This window comes from Podarcis vaucheri (genome assembly GCF_965113315.1).
Source record: "Podarcis vaucheri genome assembly, chromosome: 7".
In the NCBI taxonomy this organism is placed as follows: domain Eukaryota; kingdom Metazoa; phylum Chordata; class Lepidosauria; order Squamata; family Lacertidae; genus Podarcis; species Podarcis vaucheri.
Window position 1 is genome coordinate 22,146,123 of NC_138765.1, and position 20,879 is coordinate 22,167,001.

The 20,879-nt window shown below is 48.6% G+C and overlaps 2 protein-coding genes across 3 annotated transcripts in view; both read left to right on the top strand.

The window, feature by feature from the left end:
- The window catches only part of APLP1 (amyloid beta precursor like protein 1), a gene marked incomplete at its 3' end in the record, with an annotated part of 61,923 nt that extends 53,444 nt beyond the window's left edge, over positions 1-8,479 (top strand). Inside the window, exon 17 of the mRNA XM_082232549.1 lies at positions 8,399-8,479. Within this exon, the coding sequence (XP_082088675.1) occupies positions 8,399-8,479 (81 nt within the window). The remainder of the gene's footprint in view (positions 1-8,398) is intronic.
- A 94-nt stretch (positions 8,480-8,573) lies between these two features.
- UPK1A (uroplakin 1A) lies at positions 8,574-20,625 on the top strand. Of its 2 annotated transcripts, none has more exons than XM_082230761.1 (8): positions 8,574-8,714; positions 14,773-14,874; positions 15,510-15,710; positions 16,165-16,239; positions 17,771-17,878; positions 18,887-19,066; positions 19,266-19,349; positions 20,243-20,625. In XM_082230761.1, the coding sequence occupies exons 2-8, from the start codon at positions 14,812-14,814 to the stop codon at positions 20,285-20,287; spliced, it is 756 nt and encodes a 251-aa protein (XP_082086887.1). In that variant the 5' UTR covers positions 8,574-8,714; positions 14,773-14,811; the 3' UTR covers positions 20,288-20,625. The 2 variants fall into 2 exon arrangements, with proteins under 2 accessions (XP_082086887.1, XP_082086888.1); XM_082230762.1 differs by lacking the exon at positions 8,574-8,714 and adding an exon at positions 13,070-13,966.
- Positions 20,626-20,879: the final 254 nt, after the last annotated feature.

Consider the following 20,879-nt stretch of genomic DNA (forward strand, 5'->3'; position numbering starts at 1 on the left):
GAAAGCGAAGCCTCCTAGAGGGAACAGGAAGTGTTATATCTGCGAGGATCCAGGGCATATGGCGAAAGAGTGTCCCCGGAGGCTCCACAAGCACACTGCAGCCTCAGCAATGGTGACTGCAGCAACGCAGCACGGAGAACCACAGCAGGGAAACGACGATGTCTGGCTGGAGGAAGAGGCACTGGGGCCCAGCCAGACGTGTCAGTGAAGCAGTCCCCAGAGATTTTACCGCCCATGGACCCCCTCCCGCCCAAGCCAGTAGTGAGGCTCACCGCATCGCTCCAGCTACCCAATGGAATCACTATGGACGTGCCAATCACCGTCGACTCGGGAAGCAATGCAGACTTCATAGGGCAGGACTTTGTCGACCGGCACGCTATACAGTTGCTGCCTGCCACGCTGCCCCTGCAGGTTGTCACGGTGGATGGCAGGGAGCTGTTAGGGGGGCAAGTGGTGAAGCAGACGCCACCTATGGTGCTGCGGCTTGGAAATCACAGAGAAATCATCAGCTTCAACGTCACTCAACTGTCGGACACGCCTATTGTATTGGGCATGAGTTGGCTGGACAAGCACAGCCCGACGCTGGCTTGGTACCAGAGGCAGCTGACCTTCGGCTCTTCCTTTTGTGCTGAACACTGCATCATGCCCCAGCAGGAAGGGGAGCAAGAGGAGTCACAGCTGCTGCTAGGCACGCTGCAAGCGATTCCCCACAAGTACGCAGAATTTTTGGAGGTTTTCTGCGAGAAGGAGGCAGACAAGCTACCCCCCCACAGACCATATGACTGCAAAATTGACCTGCTGCCGGGGGCGGCGCTACCCAAAGGGAAGCTGTATTCCATGTCTGAAGACGAACTGCAGGAACTCAAAGAGTTCATAGATCATAATTTGGAGCGCGGTTTCATCCGAGAGTCCCAGGCGGCGGGGGGCAGTCCTGTATTCTTTGTGAAGAAGCGAGACACGCCCCAAAAAAGACTCGTAGTGGACTACCGCATTTTGAACAGTGTGACCAAGCCATCGGACTTCCCCATGCCCCGAATCGACGACCTCCTCGCAAAAGTACGCAAAGGCAGCGTGTTCACCAAGTTGGACCTGCGAGGGGCGTGATGTTGGTTTCTGCTCTCTTCACTGTGCAGCAGAAGTGCTTGTCACAAGACAATGTTTACATTCCACAGTCAGAGTACTGTTGGGTTTTCCCACGGGAATGGGAAGCTGGATGTGACGTACACTGGTTTCCTGTTTTTCACTGTTCTCTCGGTGTTCGTTATTCCGAGGAGAAGAACAGTTGCTTCTCTGCTCCCGCAGAGGCAAGATGCATGTTTGTAATTTCTCAACTCTGAACTGAAAATAAAGCAACTTTAAGCATGTGGCACGTACTGTTCATCATTCCGTTGTGCAAAGGACTCTGCAATATCAACACGTACAACCTCATTCGCATGCGGGAAGGGGATGAGTGGAAGACAGCCATGTTCACGCCCCTGGGCACCTACGAATATAGGGTTATGCCTTTTGGATTGCAAAATGGCTCCCACGTTTTTCAAGCTTTCATGCATCACGTGTTGGCGGGGCTCCTCTACAAAACGTGCGTCTGTTTCTTGGATGACATCCTGATCTTTTCGGAATCGCAGCAGGAGCATGACAGACACGTCAGGGAAGTGCTGAGCAGGCTACAGCAACATAGGCTTTACGCCAAGCTGGAGAAGTGCCAATTCGACGTGACGGAGGTGGATTTCCTGGGCTACAAGTTGTCTGACAAGGGGCTCGCCATGGACAGCGCCAAGGTTTGAGCGGTGTTGGATTGGAAAAGCCCACGCAACCGGAAGGAGGTCCAACGGTTTGTCGGCTTCGCGAACTTCTATCGCAAGTTCATCAAAGGCTTCACTATGCAGACAGCGGCCATCACGGACACGCTCAGTTCCAAGAAAAAGAAGTTCATCTGGACAGCACAGGCGGAGCAGTCCTTTCAGGCACTCAAGCGTCTTTTCGCATCGGAAGAACAGCTACTTCATGTCGACCCCAGCAGGCCGATGAGAGTTGAAACAGACGCCTCGGACAGGGCCGTCGGAGCAGTCCTGCTGCAGAAGGACCCGCAGGGGGTTTGGAGGCCGGGAGCATTTTACTCCAGGAAGCTCAGCAAGTCCGAACAGAACTACACCATCTGGGACAGGGAGTTGCTGGCTATTCATGCAGCGTTCAAAGCATGGAGGCACTTCCTGATTGGAGCCAAGCACACGGTGCAGGTCTGCACGGACCACAAGAATCTGGAGCACTGGCGCACGGCACAGTTCCTGAACCAGAGGCAGATACGTTGGGCTGAGTTCTTTGCGAACTTCGACTTCCGAATAGAGTATGTCCCGGGGGACACCAACATCATGGCGGACGCGCTCTCCCGTAAGCCACAGTATCTGGAGGACGCAACGCCAGCGGCCGCCATGCACATCTTCGCACCAACAGTGTGGGCGTGCGCTGCGGCGACAGTGGACCTGGAGGCGGTGCGACGAGCGTTGCAGAATGACTCCTTCGCGCAAGCAAAGATGGCAGAGATGCAAAGGGGCACGGCAGCGACTGACGGGTTCCAGCTGAGAGATGGATTGCTCATCCGCAAAGGGGCCATCTACGTGCCGGGAGACGAACTTCGCGCCAAGGTGCTGCATCAGCTGCACGACGCGCCCACTGCCGGGCACTTTGGCAAGGAGAAGACGGTGGAATTAGTCGCCAGGGATTTCTGGTGGCCCGGAATGAGGGGGGAGGTCGCGGACTACGTGGCGAGGTGCGACACCTGCCAGAGGGCCAAACCAGTGCACAGACCGCCGGCCGGACTGTTGGAACCGCTGCAAACTCCGGTCGAGCCATGGGAGAGAGTCGCCCTGGATTTCGTCACGGATCTGCCCAGCTCGAGGGGCAAGACGGCCGTGCTGGTGGTGGTGGACTTGTTCTCCAAGATGGCACATTTCATCCCGTGTGCGAAGGTGGCCACGGCGGAACAAACCGCCAAACTGTTCATAGACCACGTGTTCAAGGTTCACGGGCTGCCACGGTCTATTCTGTCCGACCGCGGGCGGCAGTTCATCTCGAATTTCTGGCAGAAGCTGATGGGCTTCCTAAACGTCAAGATCAACCTGGCGTCGGCGAGACACCCGCAGACCAACGGGCAAGCGGAGCGGGTCAATGCCATCATGCAGCAGTACCTGAGATGCTATGCGAATCAACAGCCGGCGACGTGGGTGGATTACCTGCCGCTCGCCGAGTTCGCCTACAACAACACGAAGCACGTGTCCACGGGGGTCACGCCGTTCTTCGCCAACAACGGGAGGCACCCCTGAACCTTCCCAGGACTGGAAAGACTGGTGGAGGGGGAGCCGCAGACAGCAGATGCGTTCGCGTCGGAGTTGCAGGAGGTCCACGATCAGCTGCGGCGGCACCTGGAGCTGGCCAAACACGCATACAAGGTGCAGGCAGACAAACACAGAAGGGTTGGCGAAGAGATCCAGGTGGGAGACTGGGTCTGGTTAGCAGCCCACGCAGTGCCGGCCAGGTCGTTGGCCAAGAAGAAATTAGGGCATAAGCAACTGGGGCCCTACCAAGTCGAAGAGCAGGTCAACCCGGTGGCTTTCAGGCTGGCGCTTCCGGAGGGTTCCAGAATGCATCCGGTGTTCCACAGATCGGTGCTCACTCCCTACAAGGCACCGCACAGGTTTCAGGAACCCGGAACGGCGCCGAGTCCGCTCCGAGAGGGAACCAGGCAACGGGGAGTGGCACAGGAGGTGCGCCTCAACGAAGTCACGGAGATTTTGGACTCCAGATGGGGGGAAGAGGGGGTAGAATACCTTCTCGCTAAGGAGGGCACCCCGGCCAGTGCCAACAGCTGGGTGCCGGGCTACGCTTTAGATGAACCTCTGCTCAAGGAAGAGTTTCATGCCCTCTTCCCCCATAGGCCAATGCCAGCGGACTTTTTCGACGACTGGCTTTTCACGCCCACGCTTTCAGCCAGCACGTTCCGGGGGTTCGACTCGGATGAGGAACCGACACGAGACGCCCGTTCCCCGGAGGGGTCACCCTCGGGGTCTGCTTCAGAACCCTCGTATTGGTGGGATGATCGACCAGAGGAGCAGTGGCGCAGAAAGTGGCTGGAGGGTCCAGGACGAGCAACGCCTCCAGAAGGAAGCGAGGGAGAGACGGACATGGACGTTTTCGGGGACGACCAGGGTTTCGAGCACGGCGGCACAGAGATGGAAGCAGAGGTGACCGTCGTCGACGAGAGCAGGGAGGAAGAACCGGAAGACTTCGGATGGAGGCCCGCCACGGGAAGCGAACTGTACCCGACATTCGTCCCCTTGACACTGCAGCACCCAGCTCCCGCACCGGAAGGAGGGGAGGGGGGAAGAGGGGGCTTCGAGGGGGGATGGATGTCAGGGGTTCAGGAGCAGAGGCGAGGGCAAGGGAGGAAACAGAGAGCGAGGGGGAGGAGGCAGAAGAAAGGATGAGTGATGACGACGACCCGAGATCTCCGAGTCTTTCCAGTGAATCAGAAGATTCACAAAAAGGAGCACCAGTGGCCAGGGCAAGGGGGGAGACTAGGGGGACACCCCAGGAAGATAGAGCCAGAGGGGACTCAGAGGGGAGCAGTTGGAGATCGGGACCAGCGTCACCGCCAGAGAGTAGGAAAGAGGAAGAGCGCCAGGGATCAAGCGCTGGCAGCTCGCAACAGGAGGGAGGGCACGAGTCAGGAGTGGCCACACCTTCATCGGGGAGCGAAGTGACGGTTAGACGGAAAGTGGAAGGTTGGGCGCGTGCGCCAAGTTCAAATGCACAGGAAGGTGGCGCAGTAGGCAGCCCGGAAAGGGAGCCAGGTCCTAAAGCCCGGCGCAAGGAGACAGGAGAGTCAGGGGGGTCAGCGTCAGAAGGAAGGAAGAGACCCAGGGGGGCAGAGGGACCCAGAGGAGAACTGTCAGGCGGAAAAGGTGGAGCAGGGCTAGGATATTAAGTTGGTGCGCAAGGGGCGGAGACTCAGACGGAGCTTCGCCAATCTAAGCATAAGACGTAGGGTTGCACGCAGCAGCTCGAGAATGGAGACTGTAACTCAATAAAGACTTTTATTTAACGATCGCTGGCTAGCGTGATCCTCTGTGAGCTAGGATCTGGAAGTAACCCTGACACAGCCAATCAAATCAAATTAAATCACATCACATAAATTCCGAATTACAACGCCGAATTTTAAATTTTGTTGGGGGGAACCCATATTTCAAGATCCGAAGGGGGATTCTGATCATCTTCTTGCTACTGCATTAATGTCCAAATCAGTCCAAACAGAGTTCATAATTCTATCCAGTCTTATCTTGCTGTTTCCACATCACATCTTGTTCATATATTTTCTCTTTTTTCTTTATGATCTCTTCTGATAGTCTCCTTAAGCCGATAAACACTAATATTAATCCTGTGTGAATTTTTCCGTTCTTCCAATCCTCAAATCGAGATGGTTTCCATATATCATCACCTTCATAGATAACATCGCTCTTCCCATTATTAATCTCACAAAACTGTCGCTCTTAAGTCCCTCTGAGGAGTTTCACCCGCAATATAAAAGCAGCTCTATTTCTCTATTTCTCCTCCAAGACTCAAGACCTCCGACAGAACTTCCCAATATGGCGACGGCATTTTTAACTGCGTCATTCCAAAGCTCTTATACATTCCACGCTCTTCTTAAAACATGCTTTGGTTCGAAAGTTTATCTCCACACAGCCTTAAATCCACAGCTTAAGTCCTTAAAACGACATTTCTGACTCGTGAGGGGAGGGGATTCTTGTTTAATCACATAAGGAAAGAAAGGAAAGTTTTTTCCCCCTCTCCCATCAGTCAGCACAATTTCTGTTCTCATCCTGAAGCAAAGTTCTTAACCTGAAGCACTATTTCTGGGTTAGTGGAGTCTGTAACCTGAAGCGTATGTAACCCGAGGTACCACTGTATTTTTAAAAATGCTTTTTTAAAAAGCATTTTCAGAACAGTTTTTATATGAGTGTAGGTTCCACCTTATTCTCCTAGGATGGGTCACTTGAAAATTGCTGGGTGTTTTGGCAGATCACAGGGCTGACCCTATCAGGCAAAGTGAGGGGACTGCCTCAGGTGGCAGATTTTGGGGGCAGCTTTGGCATTGCCCCAGCCATTCCTCCTAAGCCCTCTGAACATTCCCATCTATTGAAAGACAGGACTGCGTTATGCTTCACAGCAGGGCTTGCCCAAGGCATTTTGGCACCTGAACCGAATTACAAAATAGCATCTCCCACCACGCCAGGGAAGAAGGGGTGAGTGAAAGTGTTATGTACTGCAGTTCTCACCCTGGGCCAGCAGGGGGATACTGTAGATAGTTTTCACTCAGGTCCGCATATGCAAATAAGGAATTGAAAGTGACGTTCAGTGATTGGATAGTTACAAAAAGTTGTTACTGTTGCTTTGTAGTTGAGCTCTATATAAGAAGGTTGGCTGAACCCTTCAGTTCAGTTCTGTTCTGGCCTGTGAATAAACAAGAGCTGTCTGAAGAATCTCTGTGTCGTCTGATATGTTCACCCACAACTTAACAGAAAGCTACAACAGGAACAAGGGGGTAATAAAGAGCTACAGTGGGATCTGCTGCCCCTGTGGAACTGGCCACCTGAGGCGGTTGCTTCACACTGCCTCTACACAGACCTGTTCTTCTTAGTCTCAAGTATTGACCCTTGTAGGACTCAGCAGGGTGGAGGATGGGGACTAAACAAGAGTACATTCGCTCTGCCTCTCATTGGCTCTAGTGCCACCTGCTGTTGACCTCCCTGCCTTCTTCCCTACCAGTTCCAATGGGCACCAGCCAGCACTGCCTAAACTAACTGGCTGCCTCAGTGGAGGATTTCAACAGTGCTGTCAGCTGCCAGTCCAGTTGGCACGCCCTTCACCTCTGGTAGCAAATTATCTTGGGCTGGCCCTAGCAGACCACACTAGCTTTTTTTCTTCAGCCCCATTGTCAAAAACAGTGAGGCAAAATCACAGGCCCTGGACTAAGCATTTTAAAGGGGATTTTAAAATATAAATTTGAATGGGAAATTAGTGTACTGTACTGTACTAATGCCATATTATGACACTCATAGGTCCCAGCTTGATAATCTGATCTGGTCAAAATGGCATCTGTTTCTTTTGTCAAGGTGAGGAGATAATAAAATCCAGGGCTAAGTACAGGGGCTTTTATTCATTCTGCTTCCATGCCACAAGGACCACTGTGTGAGAACCTCTGGACTGGTCTATTTATTACAGTATAAACTCATACCCTTCAGCATTTCTCCAATGAAAACAAGGACTTCCTATTCCCTAATCATGATAATAATAATTTTAATATTTATACCTCACCCATCTGACTGGGTTGCCACTCTGAGCAGCTTCCAGCATATATAAAAACATAATAAAATATTAAACAATAAAAAACCTCCCTATTCAGGACTGTTTTCAGATGTCTTCTGTTACTTATCTCCTTGGCTCAGGGGGTCACATAACTTCATACCCCCCAAAACCTTTCTGATGTAAATATGGGTGTCCTAAGGGAAAGTGGGACATTCCGGGATCAAATCAGAAACTAGGATGGCTTCTGTAAATCCAGGACTGTCCCTGCAAATAAGGACACTTTAAGGGTCTGTAAACTATGCTGTGGACATGAACAGACGTCATCAAATATTTGCATCACGTTCCTCAAATATAATCCTCTGTTTGGCAGGTTATAAAGTGGGGTGGTTTTGCTTCAAATTTGACCAGACTCACTTACATCTGCTGAAAATAAATGAGGTGGTTTTAGCACCACCCCAAGAGAACTGGGACAACCTCCCAGTCTACTCAAAGCTCTTCAAATGTGTACAGAGTACAGAGGTGGTGAACAACAGGGGCAAACAGTTGTAAAGGACAAGAGGCACTGTCAACAATCAATCTCTCTTCCCGGGGAACTCTGGGAATTATAGCTTTGTGAGGCGGGGGGGGATAGGGGTCTTCTAACAAGTATTTTTAGGATTAGACCCATAATCTGCTGTTTCAAATCAATGCTCAGATCAGCTGACGGCCATTAAAAATAAATGCGGTTTTCAAAACTGCTGATTGAGTTGCACTTATCCCTAAATTGGATTGTGGCTGCAAATAGGTATGTACATTTATTTATTGATAGAATTCCCTGCCCCGTTTTTCCATTTAAAAAGTAAAATGCTCAAGGCAGCTTGCAACGAACACACACACACACAAAAACACATCTTCCCTGCTTAAAAACTCAAGAGAAAAAATAAATAAAAGCCAGGGCTGTATCCAAATAATAAAAGAACATTATTACTAAAAGCGATCAACCTCAACCCCTTTAAAAAATGAACCTCACAATTTCATTTCCACTCTGCTTGTCTGCCAGGGTGTCTTGCAAGCTTTCGAAGGCTCCTTACAAGGGAAATTCCCGTCCCCAGCTAACCACCCGGAGGATCCAACTATGTGATAGCTCTGGTCAGTCAGCCTTTTCCTGGGTGGGGCATCAACCAACCGAGTGGCAGAAAACAGGTGGTAAAATCCCCCCCCGGTCCTTCCTGCCTCCAATCCAGAAAATCCAGTCCAGTTTTCTGACCCCCCCCCCCATTCCCTACCCACTTTGCCTGGGCAAATATATAAAGGGCAGCCTTAAGATTGTTGCACCTTGCAGAACAGGATACAGCTGGCTTGTCTGCAGCTAACAGGTGAGTGGAGGTTGTAAGCCGGGAGGTTTTGAGGATGGAAAGGGGCCCATTGCTGCCTTTCAAAACTGCAGTCCCAAACTGAAGAGCTGTGATTGTTTCCATGTATGTGTTATTGTTGTTTAGTCATTTAGTCATGTCCGACTCTTTGTGACCGCATGGACCAGAGCACGCAAGGCACTCCTGTCTTTCACTGCCTCCCGCAGCTTGGTCAAACTCATGCTGGTAGCTTCGAGAACACTGTCCAACCATCTCGTCCTCGGTTGTCCCCTTCTCCTTGTGCGCTCAATCTTTCCCAACATCAGGGTCTTTTCCAGGGAGTCTTCTCTTCTCGTGAGGTGGCCAAAGTATTGGAGCCTCAGCTCCAGGATCTGTCCTTCCAGTGAGCACTCAGGGCTGATTCCCTTCAGAATGGATAGGTTTGGTCTTCTTGCAGTCCATGGGACTCTCAAGACTCCAAGTATGTACCCTCCAACATTGGGGACATCCCAATGTTTATCCAATGCAAATAGGGACGTCGTAAGGAGAAGTGGGACATTCAAGGATCAAATCTGAAACTCGGTATGTGTGTAGAGTTCTTATCAGTGGTGACTGTCTTCTGATAGCAATGTCCTTCCAGAGTGGTAGCCATTGCAGGGGAAAGCGTGGAGTCTTGTGGCACCTCAAGACTAAGTTTTTGTGGGCAAGATGCATCTGATCTCTTTAGCTGAGTTACCTCAAGTGGGGCCATTTCATTTGTGCGATGAAATGGATCCTTCCAGAAATGGTCAGCAAGGCTTTATTGCAATCCAGCTAACCTTCTCAGTCTCACACAAAGAAGATGTGCACATATATTTGCAAAATCTCTCCCTAGTCCTGTTTTTGTGCCTCAGATTCACCATCAGTTTCCATCCAGGTGGCTGAGAGGAGTATGGTTCTGTACAAACCATACATTTAAAGTATGTTGCTTTCCTCAAAGAATTTTGGGAACAGTAGGCTGCCCCTCACAGAACTACAATTCCCAACACCCTTAACAAACTACCATTCCCAGGCTTCTTTGGGAGAAGCAATGTGCTTTAAATGCATGGTTCATACGCAGCCGAAGTGTGAGGCTGGTGGCAAATTACTAGGTCTGTGGTACAGAGGATTGAAGAAAAACAACAGAGGCTAAACTTCAGGATGGCAATGGAGAATATTCAATTCTCATTCAATGAATTTATATACCAGGCGAAGATGTGCACGGAAATTGCATCTGTTAGTGAATATAACATTTAGAAATGCATTATATCTGGGGAGATTGCTTTGCAAAACTGCATGCAAAAATTGGTATATTAGAGGGGGAAATTGCCAATGAATTTTCATGAAGACTGTAAAAAATCAAATCACAAACTGATGTGGAGAAGTGAACTTAAGTTTGGAAAAATGAGAAGTGTAAATTTTGAAGGATGCCTGCAGTTCACATATTGGTTTGAAGAAGCATAAATGCACCTTTAAATGTTCTATATTTGGTTCAGTGCTTATCATGTTGATAGAATATACCCCAAAATTTCCATTGAAATGATGGTATTTGGTGATGTAGCGTATTTTTGAGAAGCTGTCTGGAACATGAAACCAGTCAAGATAACCTAGAGGCAATTACTGCCTGGGAGTAGATACCATAGAGCACAATTTGTTTTACTTCAGAGTAAACACACAGGAAGGGTGTTTGTTTTTAAGACAGAAAATGGCCCGCAAAACCAGCTAAAATTCACAAACTGACTACAATGCACAAAGCGCCTCTGAAATGAAAATAGCCAATATTTACTAATTTCCAGGTGCTGAACATTAAAATGACAATAAAATGTGTCAATTGGTTCCTGTTTAGGAGATACAAAGATGGTCATGCCTTGAGTGCATAATTTCATTTGGCAGCACTGTATTCTTTGAAGAGAAACACTTAATATCTTTAGGTGCCAGGCAAAAACATTTCTCTTCAACCGGGCATTTGGCTGATTAACATTCTATGGCTTTTGAAACGTGCTTGTGGGAAAGAGTTGCTTGTTTGTTTTTGCTTTGTTATGTATTTTGTATTCTCATTTTGTATTTTTCCGTTGTGAACCACCCTGGGATCTTCGGATGAAGGGTAGTACACAATTTTAATAAATAACAAGAACAATAATAAAGGCAAACAGCCTCAAACTCTCTCTTAAGGAGGAGGGCAGTCTGGGTTTCAGATAATTGATTCCAGCTAATTAGGCAACTCTTTGACTAAATGCTTCTAGCCAGAATGTAAGTACCTCCAGAATTCTTAAATCCATTTGCAACCCAGTACTGATTTGGGGCTATTAGTTCTTGGTAGGGCCATAAGGCAAGGTGAACTGACCACCTCAGGTGGCATGGTCCACAGGGGCAGCAGATCTTGTCTCCAAGGACTGCATCGCTTGCTGCTGCTACAGCGAAGGTTTCAGCATGCCCCTTGGAGGATGGACCTGTCGCCTCCTTGGCAGCCCATGCCACCTCGACAGTGACATCTTAGCGACTAGGAGGCACTGCTGATCTCCTCCCACCCCTAGGGAGAAGGTGGTGGGGACTGCCCTCTGGGGTCTCCTGGAGTCTGCACCCATCTGCACAATTCAAAGTGTTGGTGCTGACCTTTAAAGCCCTAAATGGCCTTGGCCCAGTATACCTGAAGGAGCGTCTCCACCCCCATCGTTCAGCCCAAACACTGAGGTCCAGCTCCGAGGGCCTTCTGGCAGTTCCCTCACTGTGAGAAGTGAGGTTACAGGGAACCAGGCAGAGGGCCTTCTCAGTAGTGGCGCCTGCCCTGTGGAACACCCTCCCATCAGATGTCAAGGAAATAAACAACTATCTGACTTTTAGAAGACATCTGAAGGCAGCCGTTTAGGGATGTTTTTAATGTTTGATGTTTTATCGTGTTTTTAATATTCTGTTGGGAGCTGCCCAGAGTGGCTGGGGAAACCCAGCCGGATGAACGGGTATAAAGAATAAGAATAACTATTATTATTATTATTATTATTACTATTATTATTAATAATATTTTCTGGCATGTTCCTGAGCAGGCCTTGTCCCCTCCATGCAATGACCTTTGATTTCCTTTTCAACCATTGGGTCAGGTTGATTTGATTCCACCACCCCTTGTTCTTAGCATAGATCATTTTGTAGTTCTCCTCAGGTGCCAAAATGTCTTGGGTCCTTGGTAATGCTTGGAAGTTGTTTAGCTTGGTTTGGTGGAGAACCTAACTGGTTCTCCTTCCCACCTTGAGTGCTTTGACTTGGCTGGAAGGTGCCCTTGAACTCTGATCTTGCTCGTCTGAATGGAGGACAGAGAGCTGAAGGTTGCCAGTTGTACAAAAGTAAAATTTGCATTGGTTGCTCCACCCACGCTTGTCTCTGGCCCTGCCCACTGCTGGCATATGGCCCTTGGAAGGTTGCCCAGAAGTGAACGTGGCCCTTGGGATAAAGAAGTTTCTCCACTCCTGGATTAGATGACATTTGGCCTCTGATCTTCATCCCCTCCCATTAAACAGAAGGATGTAGGAAGAACCCTACAAGATTGCACCCAGGTAAGGTGTCCTTGTGTTCTACTGTGCCGAGAACAGCCTTCCAACTGAAGAGCCATCAGAGGACAAACCTCTGTCCAAGGATAGTTCTCCAAGCCAAGTCCACAAGAAGGGAGATCAAGAGGGGTCTTGTAGTGGCTCATCAACAGTTAGCAACATCTGGCCATCTCCCTGGTGCCATGCAATACCAAAACCTGGTGTTTCCCTCTTGGAGAGGGAGGGTGTGGCAATGTGTGCTCTGCATAACAGGTTTGAGTCGCAGAGCACTGGCCTGTTCACCTTCCTCTCCCTGCAAAACAACTCTGGAGGAGGCAATGTGGATTGCCAGGAATCCCTGCAATGCTGTCCTGAGGGTATAGCTAACTCCACCAGTTAGACCTGCCCTTTGTGGAGCCAGCTAGGCAAGAACTGGTGCCTGGGGACAGGCGCTCCCACACACATACACACACCAGACCCAGCCAGGAACTTCCTCTTCCCTTCAAATCTCTTAAGGACTTAGGTTGTTTGGCTCCATATATACCCTGACTTTATCCATAAATTTGGGGCAGTTTCTTTTCTTTTTCTAAAGACTGTCCCATCATACAAATCCCTGGTCTGTTAGGTCTTAAGATACACAAGTTTGCATTTTAAATTAATCTGAATTTCTGTTTGGCCACCAATTTATTTTTTTCTGGTTCTGAGATGGGTGCCATCACCTGGCATCCTTGCATACCCACCTCAGCTTCAGCACCCTTGCAGAAGGTCCAGGGCTGATGCCTGGCATGAGTTCCCTTAAAAAAAAAAAAAAAGGTTTCAGTATTCTAAGCAGTTCCAGGCAACTGAATTAAAATTTGTCCTAGTTTTTCACAATTGGTCACTCTCGAGCATTGCACACAGGCCTCTGGTACTATTTTAGAAACCTGATTTTTCCCACATTCTAGAAAATGCGAGGTTAAATGGTTCTGAAATATCTCAGGAGACACCATGAGTCCAGGAGGCAGCACAGGACTGTTTGCAAAAGGTCTTTCAAACAGCCTGATATTGTTCTTTGAAGCTCTGATTTTCAGGGGTTTGAGGATCAATGCTGGGAGGGAGAAATAATTTTCAACTGAAACTACTGCTAAAAAAAATTCCCCACCACTACCTCCATTTCAACAGCTGTTTCAATGTAAGCTGCTTCCTCTTCCTGGAGCAATGTGCATTCCTTCACCACCAACTAATGGCCAATTGAGTGTGCTTTCCTCCAGTAAAGGAACCATCAGGAACTCCCTTTAAGCTCCTGATGGGTCCTTCGAAGCTTGCCCAAAATTGAAGCCTGTGCTGGAGATTCCCCATCCCTGCTGAAGAGAACTGTGATTTGCTCCCTATCATGAAGCACTTTTCCTGTGCAAGATGGGTCAGGAGTGGTAAGTTCACTCATGAGCACCAAATCTGATCCTCCAGACCAAGGTTTCCCAAACTCCAGCTGTACTACAACTCCCACCATCCCTACCTAGTAGGACCAGTGGTCAGGGATGATGGGAATTGTAGTCCCCAAAGGGTTGGAGACCCAAGTTTGGGAAACCCTGCTCTAGACCTTTCTATCTGACCCTTGGGGCACCTCCCACTGGCCTTGCTCCAACTTCTCCTCAACTCTTTTTGCTGGTTAGGATGAGTTCTTGAATGCTTCTTTCTCACCTGGGTGGAAGATAAAGAGGAATGTGTGAGTGCGTGTAGAAACTGGCCTACTGTAGAAAGGTAAAGTTTACATTTATTGGTCTGCTTATTTTTGCCTCTGGCCCCACCCACCGCTAGCATGTATGTGGCCCTTGGAAGATTTCCAGAAGGGATTATGGCCCTCAAGCTGTCAAAGGTACCCTCCCCTCCCTCCCACCTGAGACAGGTAGCAACTGTTCCTGTTTAGGTCAACTGAGTCTTGAGTTCCTTGATAAAAGGCCACTGAGTTGATTCATTGGAGTAAAAACATGGCGGTGTGTCTTCATTGCAAAGGAAGCTTGCCCTGAGCTCTTCTGACTCCCAGGAATGTTGTGGAGTACCCTAAAACCTACGTATTTGAGTCTATACCTATTGGCTCAGTTACCTGCCTCCAGACACACTTAAAATAGAAAACAGTTACTTCTCTTCTTATTGTATACAAACTGTTAAAACAGTGAAACATTAAAATGGAGAAGAACACTAAGAATGGAGTACAAAATAAAACTTGTAGTAAAACTCAACATTTCAACCAAAAAGCTCACTTCAACCCAAGAAGTCAGAAATGCCATAATCATGGCCAAGGTTGAAAAGACTCTCATCCCAAATGCTGTGTGGTCTAACCTGGTAAATATGGTCCCTAGATCAATCTTGCCATTTGATCTTCTCCATCTCTGCATGCTGTTGGGTATGGATGTTTTGGAAGGAGCACTGACCAAGCTGGCTTAAGCGTTTCTCCTCTATGCAAACTGAGACAGGAGTGGTGGAAGCGAGCCATTAATCCCAAGTTGTTCCCACTGGCTTTTCAGAATCACCTTCTTATTTCTTTTGTGCTTTTCCATCTTCTGCAGAACCTCAGCAGCTGTTGCAAGGAACCTTTCCTGGGAAACATGGAGGAGAAGAGCTCATCTTTTGTCGTGGGGCTGTTGGTGATGGGCAATGTGATCATCATGGTGAGAGTGCTGAAGCTACCATGTTTGTAGGTAGAAGGGGAACCCCTGGGTTTTTTGGCTTAGAATCTGGTGTCTTAACCTGGGGCACCACAGCCCTGCTAGCAGAATTTGTGTCAAAGGGGAACTGGCATAGCTCAGTGGTGGAGCACCTCCTTTGCTGATCAGAGGTCCCCAGTTCATTCGTCGGCATCTCCAGTTAAAAGGTTGAAGGAACAGATAATGGGCAAAACGCCTGCTGGAGAGCTACTGCCAATCAAAGTGGAGAGCATTTGGGCTGTGGGCCATTCCATCTGCAGGTCCCCAGATGTTGCAACATCTGGGCACCCACAGTTGGCAAAAGCCCACAGCCCAAATGCTCTCTACTTTGACCCTAAGCCTTGACCTTTGATCATGATGGCTGAAGGTGATAGGAGTTGGACAAGTCTGAGGATTCAAGGTTAGGGAAGTTTGGGCTCAATGGACAAATAGGGTTGTATTCAATGCCAGTCCTGCTCAGGGGAGACCCACTGAATTTAATGAGGCAGGCCCATTATTTCATTGGGTCTACTCTGAGCCATACCCTGCTGGCTACAGCTCCTATTTTGAACCTCCCACAAGGCAGCTTGCTATATCACAGCTTTCTCATATTTACGCAGCTTGCAGGACTGGCCCTTTACGCGGAGTCTGTCTGGGTAACAGCTGATCCCTACAAGGTGTACCCCATCATGGGAGTTACAGGCAAAGACGATGTCTACGCAGGTGCCTGGATCTCCATCTTCACTGGCTTTTGCTTCTTCTGCGTGTGCGTCTTTGGCATTATCAGCCTTGTGAATGGCAACCGCCTGATGGTGTTGCTGGTGAGTAAAGCAGGGAGGAGGAAGGGACTTTACCGAATGCCTGTCTTCCCCACTCCCCATCCCAGCTGGAATCTCCTGCCATTCCTTAGCAGCGTTTGGGGGGGGGACAAGCGATGGAATCAGCTTTGACACGCTTCCCCTTCTGGTGGGAAGAGTGCAAGATTGCTGTGGGTGACAATATGGAAAACTGAAGGCACCTTGAAAGAGAGAGCTGTGGTTCGTGATGTGTGTTCCACCTTTCCCTATGTAAAACTCAGAGAGAAGTGGGGCTGGCATCAGTATTTTCAAGCAGGGCTTTCGAAACAAACCCTCAAAACTTCAGTTTGGTCTCCCCAGAAGCCTCTTTGTCTCCAGCCTTCATGTTCTGCCTTGGGAAAGGAAGGTTGGCTTGCTAAGGCCCTAGCGGTCAGCAGTCTCCCCACCCACTTACCTGGTTCTTTCTCCTTGTCTTCAGTATCTGGTGCTGATCCTGGTTGTCTACTTATTTGAGTGTGCTTCCTGCATCACGTCCTACACGCACCGTGACTATGTAAGTACAAGCAGACCAGGGAGAGTCGCCCAACTGTGCCTGCTGCTGGCCGGAACTTGGCTCTGTCCAGTTTGAGAGAAAGGGTGGGCCTGTGTCATATTTTAGCCCAGGGTGGTAAATCTCCAGCCCACTAACCCCCAACATAATTTTCAGGTAGTGGCTGCATCACCACAGGGAGGCGACTGGGCTGAACACCAGCAAAGGCAGAGCAGTTTTAATTCTTATCACAGCACTGGGCTAAGCAGAGAAATGTTAGTCTCTCTGCTCTGTCCAGCACTATGATCAGGAGGGAAAATCACCCAGTCCCTGCTCATCAGATGATCAATCTAATGATTGGGGAGGGGGGAATAACCTTCCCTTAGCTAATCAACAGTGTGTCTTCTGTGTGTGTTTGTAGTGAGCACCCAAGACACAACCACATGTGACCTTTGATATATCATTGGGGGACTTTTCCTTTGTTTTTGTTTTGTTTTCCTCCCTTCAAGTTCCAAGACTCTGTTTGTCCTCCTGGCCTTGTGCTCCTTCTTGGAAAAGCCCAGAGGAGCCACAGATACTGTCAGTAGTGCTGGTTTCATTCTGCAAACTGAATTGCACTTGTCGCACTTTTAATCTGAGAACCAGCCGCCCAGTTTTTGGCCTATGCCCTTTGTGCATAAGTGCAAAGCCCCCATTTGGATGGACCATTGCCACATGGATGGCGCAGATGAGACTAATGCACTGGACTGGTCCTCTTGAAGCATCCTCTGAACCAGCCCACTGTCTCTTATGAGCCTAGGCTTTGCCAGGGGGGGGGGCAGCTGCCCCCTAAATAAAGTAAATAAATAGAAATACTTAACTAACAGCTCAGTTCTGCCCCCTCCCTTCAACGTAAATCCTGGCTACTCCCATGGTCCAGGTAGTTAGCATTTCAAGCGCTGAAGCCTTTACAAAGAGGTTTTACACGTAAAGCTAAATTAGTTGGAGTTACTTTTTACGTGTCCCAGTTAGGCTGCAACCATGGGAGCCAGGTGCGTATATTCTTGAAAAATATCAGAAGTAAGTGGGCTGTTACGTTTTTTAAAAAGTCTATTTGGCCTAATAAACTAAACACCTTAAGTGATCCCATTTCTCTCATTGTAGAGAACCAACAAAACCTAGAGTCACATCCATACCACCCATTAAAGCACATTTATAGCACTTTAACAGTCATGGCTTCCTTGAAAGAATCCTAGGAAAATTAAGTTTACTCCTCACAGAGCTTAAATTCCTGGCATCCTCAACAAACTACAGTTCCCATGATTCTTTGGGGGAAGCCTATGATTTGTTTTTGCCTAATCCCATGATCCCCCATGATAGTTTTTTCCTAACCCCATGCTCGTTTTATGGAACAAAGGCCTGTCATTTTTCTTCTCTGCCAGAAACCATTGTGCCATGCATTTACACAATCCACATTCTTTACAAGCAGATATGTTCAGAACATATGGGTCTTGTAAAGGACGTGGGTGCTGGGGAATGTGGCTGACCAGCATTCTCTCTCCCTTCCCCACCCAAGGTGGTTTCGAATTCCAAGCTAATAACAAGACAGATGTTGGCCTTCTACTCAGCGGACACTGACCAAGGCCGGGAACTCACCCGCATGTGGGATCGTTTCATGATGGAGGTAACCTGCCCCTTCCCAAACTACCACCTCTGGGTGGAGCAGAACTGCCAAGAGCTGACCAGCTTATTGTTGTTGTTGACAATAATTTGCTAATGCTTCATCAAGCAGCACAAGAGATGTTGCCTTGGCATGCTGAGGCTCGGGAATCACAGTCTTGTAGCGTTGGAAGGGACCATGAGGGTCATTGAGTCCAAACCCCTGCAATGCAAGAATATTTCACCCAATGTGGGGCTAGAACCCACAACCCAAGAGTCTCATGCTATCCCTCAAGGAGCCTGTCACCCTCCTAGGCTACCAGTTTCCTCATACTGGTTGAGGCTGATGTGAGTTGGATATCAATATCTGGAGGGTTATAGGTTGCCCACCCCGGTGTATGTCCACATAATCTTCTTCCTGCCTACCTCCTAATATAGGAACCTACCATAAGGGATGGGAGCATCAGGGCATAGCACATCCATGTTTCTGAAGGCAGTGGTTCTCTAGAAGTCGAGATCTGCTAGGAAACTGATTTCATGTTTGTACAAGGCCCTCTTGAATAGGAACTTGAGAAGCTGTTCTATGCCTTTGGGTCAGACTCTTGGCTCTCCTAGGCTTTGGACAGAAGTATTTGCCTTCTCATCCCCTGATCATTTCCACTGAAAACTTCCGGGATTGCTTCTGGGCCATCTGCATACACGATGTGTGCCAGCTCTTCTGCAATCAACTGCCCTCCATACATTTCGGACTACAACTCCCATCATCCTTGACCATTGGGCCATGCAGCCAGGGACTGATGGGCATTTTTAATGTATTTCGTTAAAACCAAGAAGAAATGTATCTGTGTGGAGTTTTTTTGTCTGTTTGGTTGGAAGTCACTTTGAGTTGCCTTGGGAAAGATAAAGTGACTAACAGATTCAATAAATAATAATAGCCAGGGAAGGCATAGCAAACAAGCAAGGGGTCCTCTGCCCAAATAGCTGCTGCAGTACGAGGTGTTAACACTAACTGGGATGCTTTTTCCACCTCCAGCAAAAGTGCTGTGGTGCCAATAATCCCATGGATTGGGTGAACTACACCTCGGTCTTCAGAAGCAGGTACCCTGAGGTGGTGGCCCCTTGGCCCTTCTACTGCTGCAAGCGTGATCGCAACTTTGTCATGCTCAACGAAGAGGGCTGCAGACTGGGTCACGTCGACTACATCCATACCAAGGTACTGTGGTCCTCAACACCCTTCCCAAAGTTGCCTCCCATTCCTGGGCATCTTCATGAGAAGTACAGAACTGTCTGCCCTGGAGCGAAGTCTCCCTCTCAAGGTCAAGACAACCCTCCTTTTTGGCCCCCGGGGGCAATTGTGGCACTCTCAGCATCTCAGGGAAGATCTCACTGGCTCTCCTCCCTTCCTCCCTTAGGGCTGCTTTGAGCACATCAAGCACGCAGTACAGAGCTACGCCTGGGGAGTCTCTTGGTTCGGCTTTGCTATCCTCATGCTCACGGTGAGTCCTAACTTGAAGGGCTTGTTTGGGGAGGAGGTGGAAGGAATTTGCTGCCACCAGATGTGGGGATGGCCACCAGCTTGGGTGGTTTTAAAAAGATGACTAGACCATGGAGGATGGGGCTGCCAATGTTCACACCTAGTCATGATATGCCTTCGATTGCCAGTTCTTGGGGGCTGCAAGCAGGGAGAGTGCTGATGTAGTCATGTCTGGCTTGCAATCTTCGCAGTGGCATTTTGAATGGCCAATGTGACAACACAATGCTAGACTAGAAGGGCCTTTGGCCTGATCCATCAAAGCATTTATGTTCATGAAGAGAGTCAGTGGGCTTCTCTACACAACTTATTCACCACTCAACCTGATTTGCTTGCACAAAGATCTCCTTTACATTATGCTGTAATGCGGAACACTTAATAACTCCTAAACTCAGCTGGATTTATTTTCATTATGTTTCAATTCCTGTTATTTCTCCCGTTATTTGAAAAAGAGAAGCACATCCTTGTGTAATGACTTCCTTGTTGTCTCTGGTTCACAGTCAGGATTAAAATATTGCGTGCATGTTTGACAGTTTATGTGTAAAAGAAATGATGTGATGGGTTACAGGATCCTATATTTAAGTATGTTGTGTACACAGCCCTGTGCAAGCCACCTTGAACTCCTCAGAAGAAGACTTCAAACATGGGTGGCCAACCTTTGGCCCTCCAGATGTTGCTGAACAACCCGGTCATCCCCAGTTGGCATGGCCAATGGTCAGGGAAGAGAGTTGTAGTTCTGCAACTTCTGGAGGGCCAAAGGTGTGTCGAGTAAGCATGGTGCAAAAGAAATTGTAATGACATGGTTAAGGGAGGGTGAGTTGCGGTCAATTTTGCCATACGTTGTCCTCTCTTCCACAGTGCCCTGTTGTTCTCCTGGCTATATACCACTACACTACAATGTGAGGAAGCCCAGCTGCTCCAGCTGAATTTGCCCTATGATGGGGAAGGGTGGAGCCATCTTCCTACACCTCAAGGCAGGGCACAGCATCCTGATTCATCCTTGCGAGGAACCTCCGTGGGGTTTCCTTCTATAGTCACACTGCACCATAGCATGTTCTGTAAGGCTGACTTGCTCCCCACAAACTTGACTGTGGCTGTCTGGTGTCACTGCCGGACACCTTTAACTCTGCCATCCTGTCACTCAAGTGTCCTTTGGAGGAATCATCCTAACCTTCTTTTGTGAAACTTTTTTTTATTATTAAAAAAAATGTACAATAAATATTTGAAATCCAGAAAAGGTACTCTGTCCGTATGTGTATATTTTCTTTTTGAGAACTATGGCATTTAATCTGGCTTGTTCACTTACTGGAAGGTGATTGAGGAAGCAGGCAGCAAAAGGTAGGCGGGGATCCACTAACAGATCACTGCAGTAGATCAGCAAGGGCTTTCCATTTCCAGTTGCTCTAACAATAGCGACAGCAATAGATCTCCCACCACTTAATTGTATAGGCAGATCACCCCTAGGGATGTCAGAGAATTCCAGTGGAAATGGTAG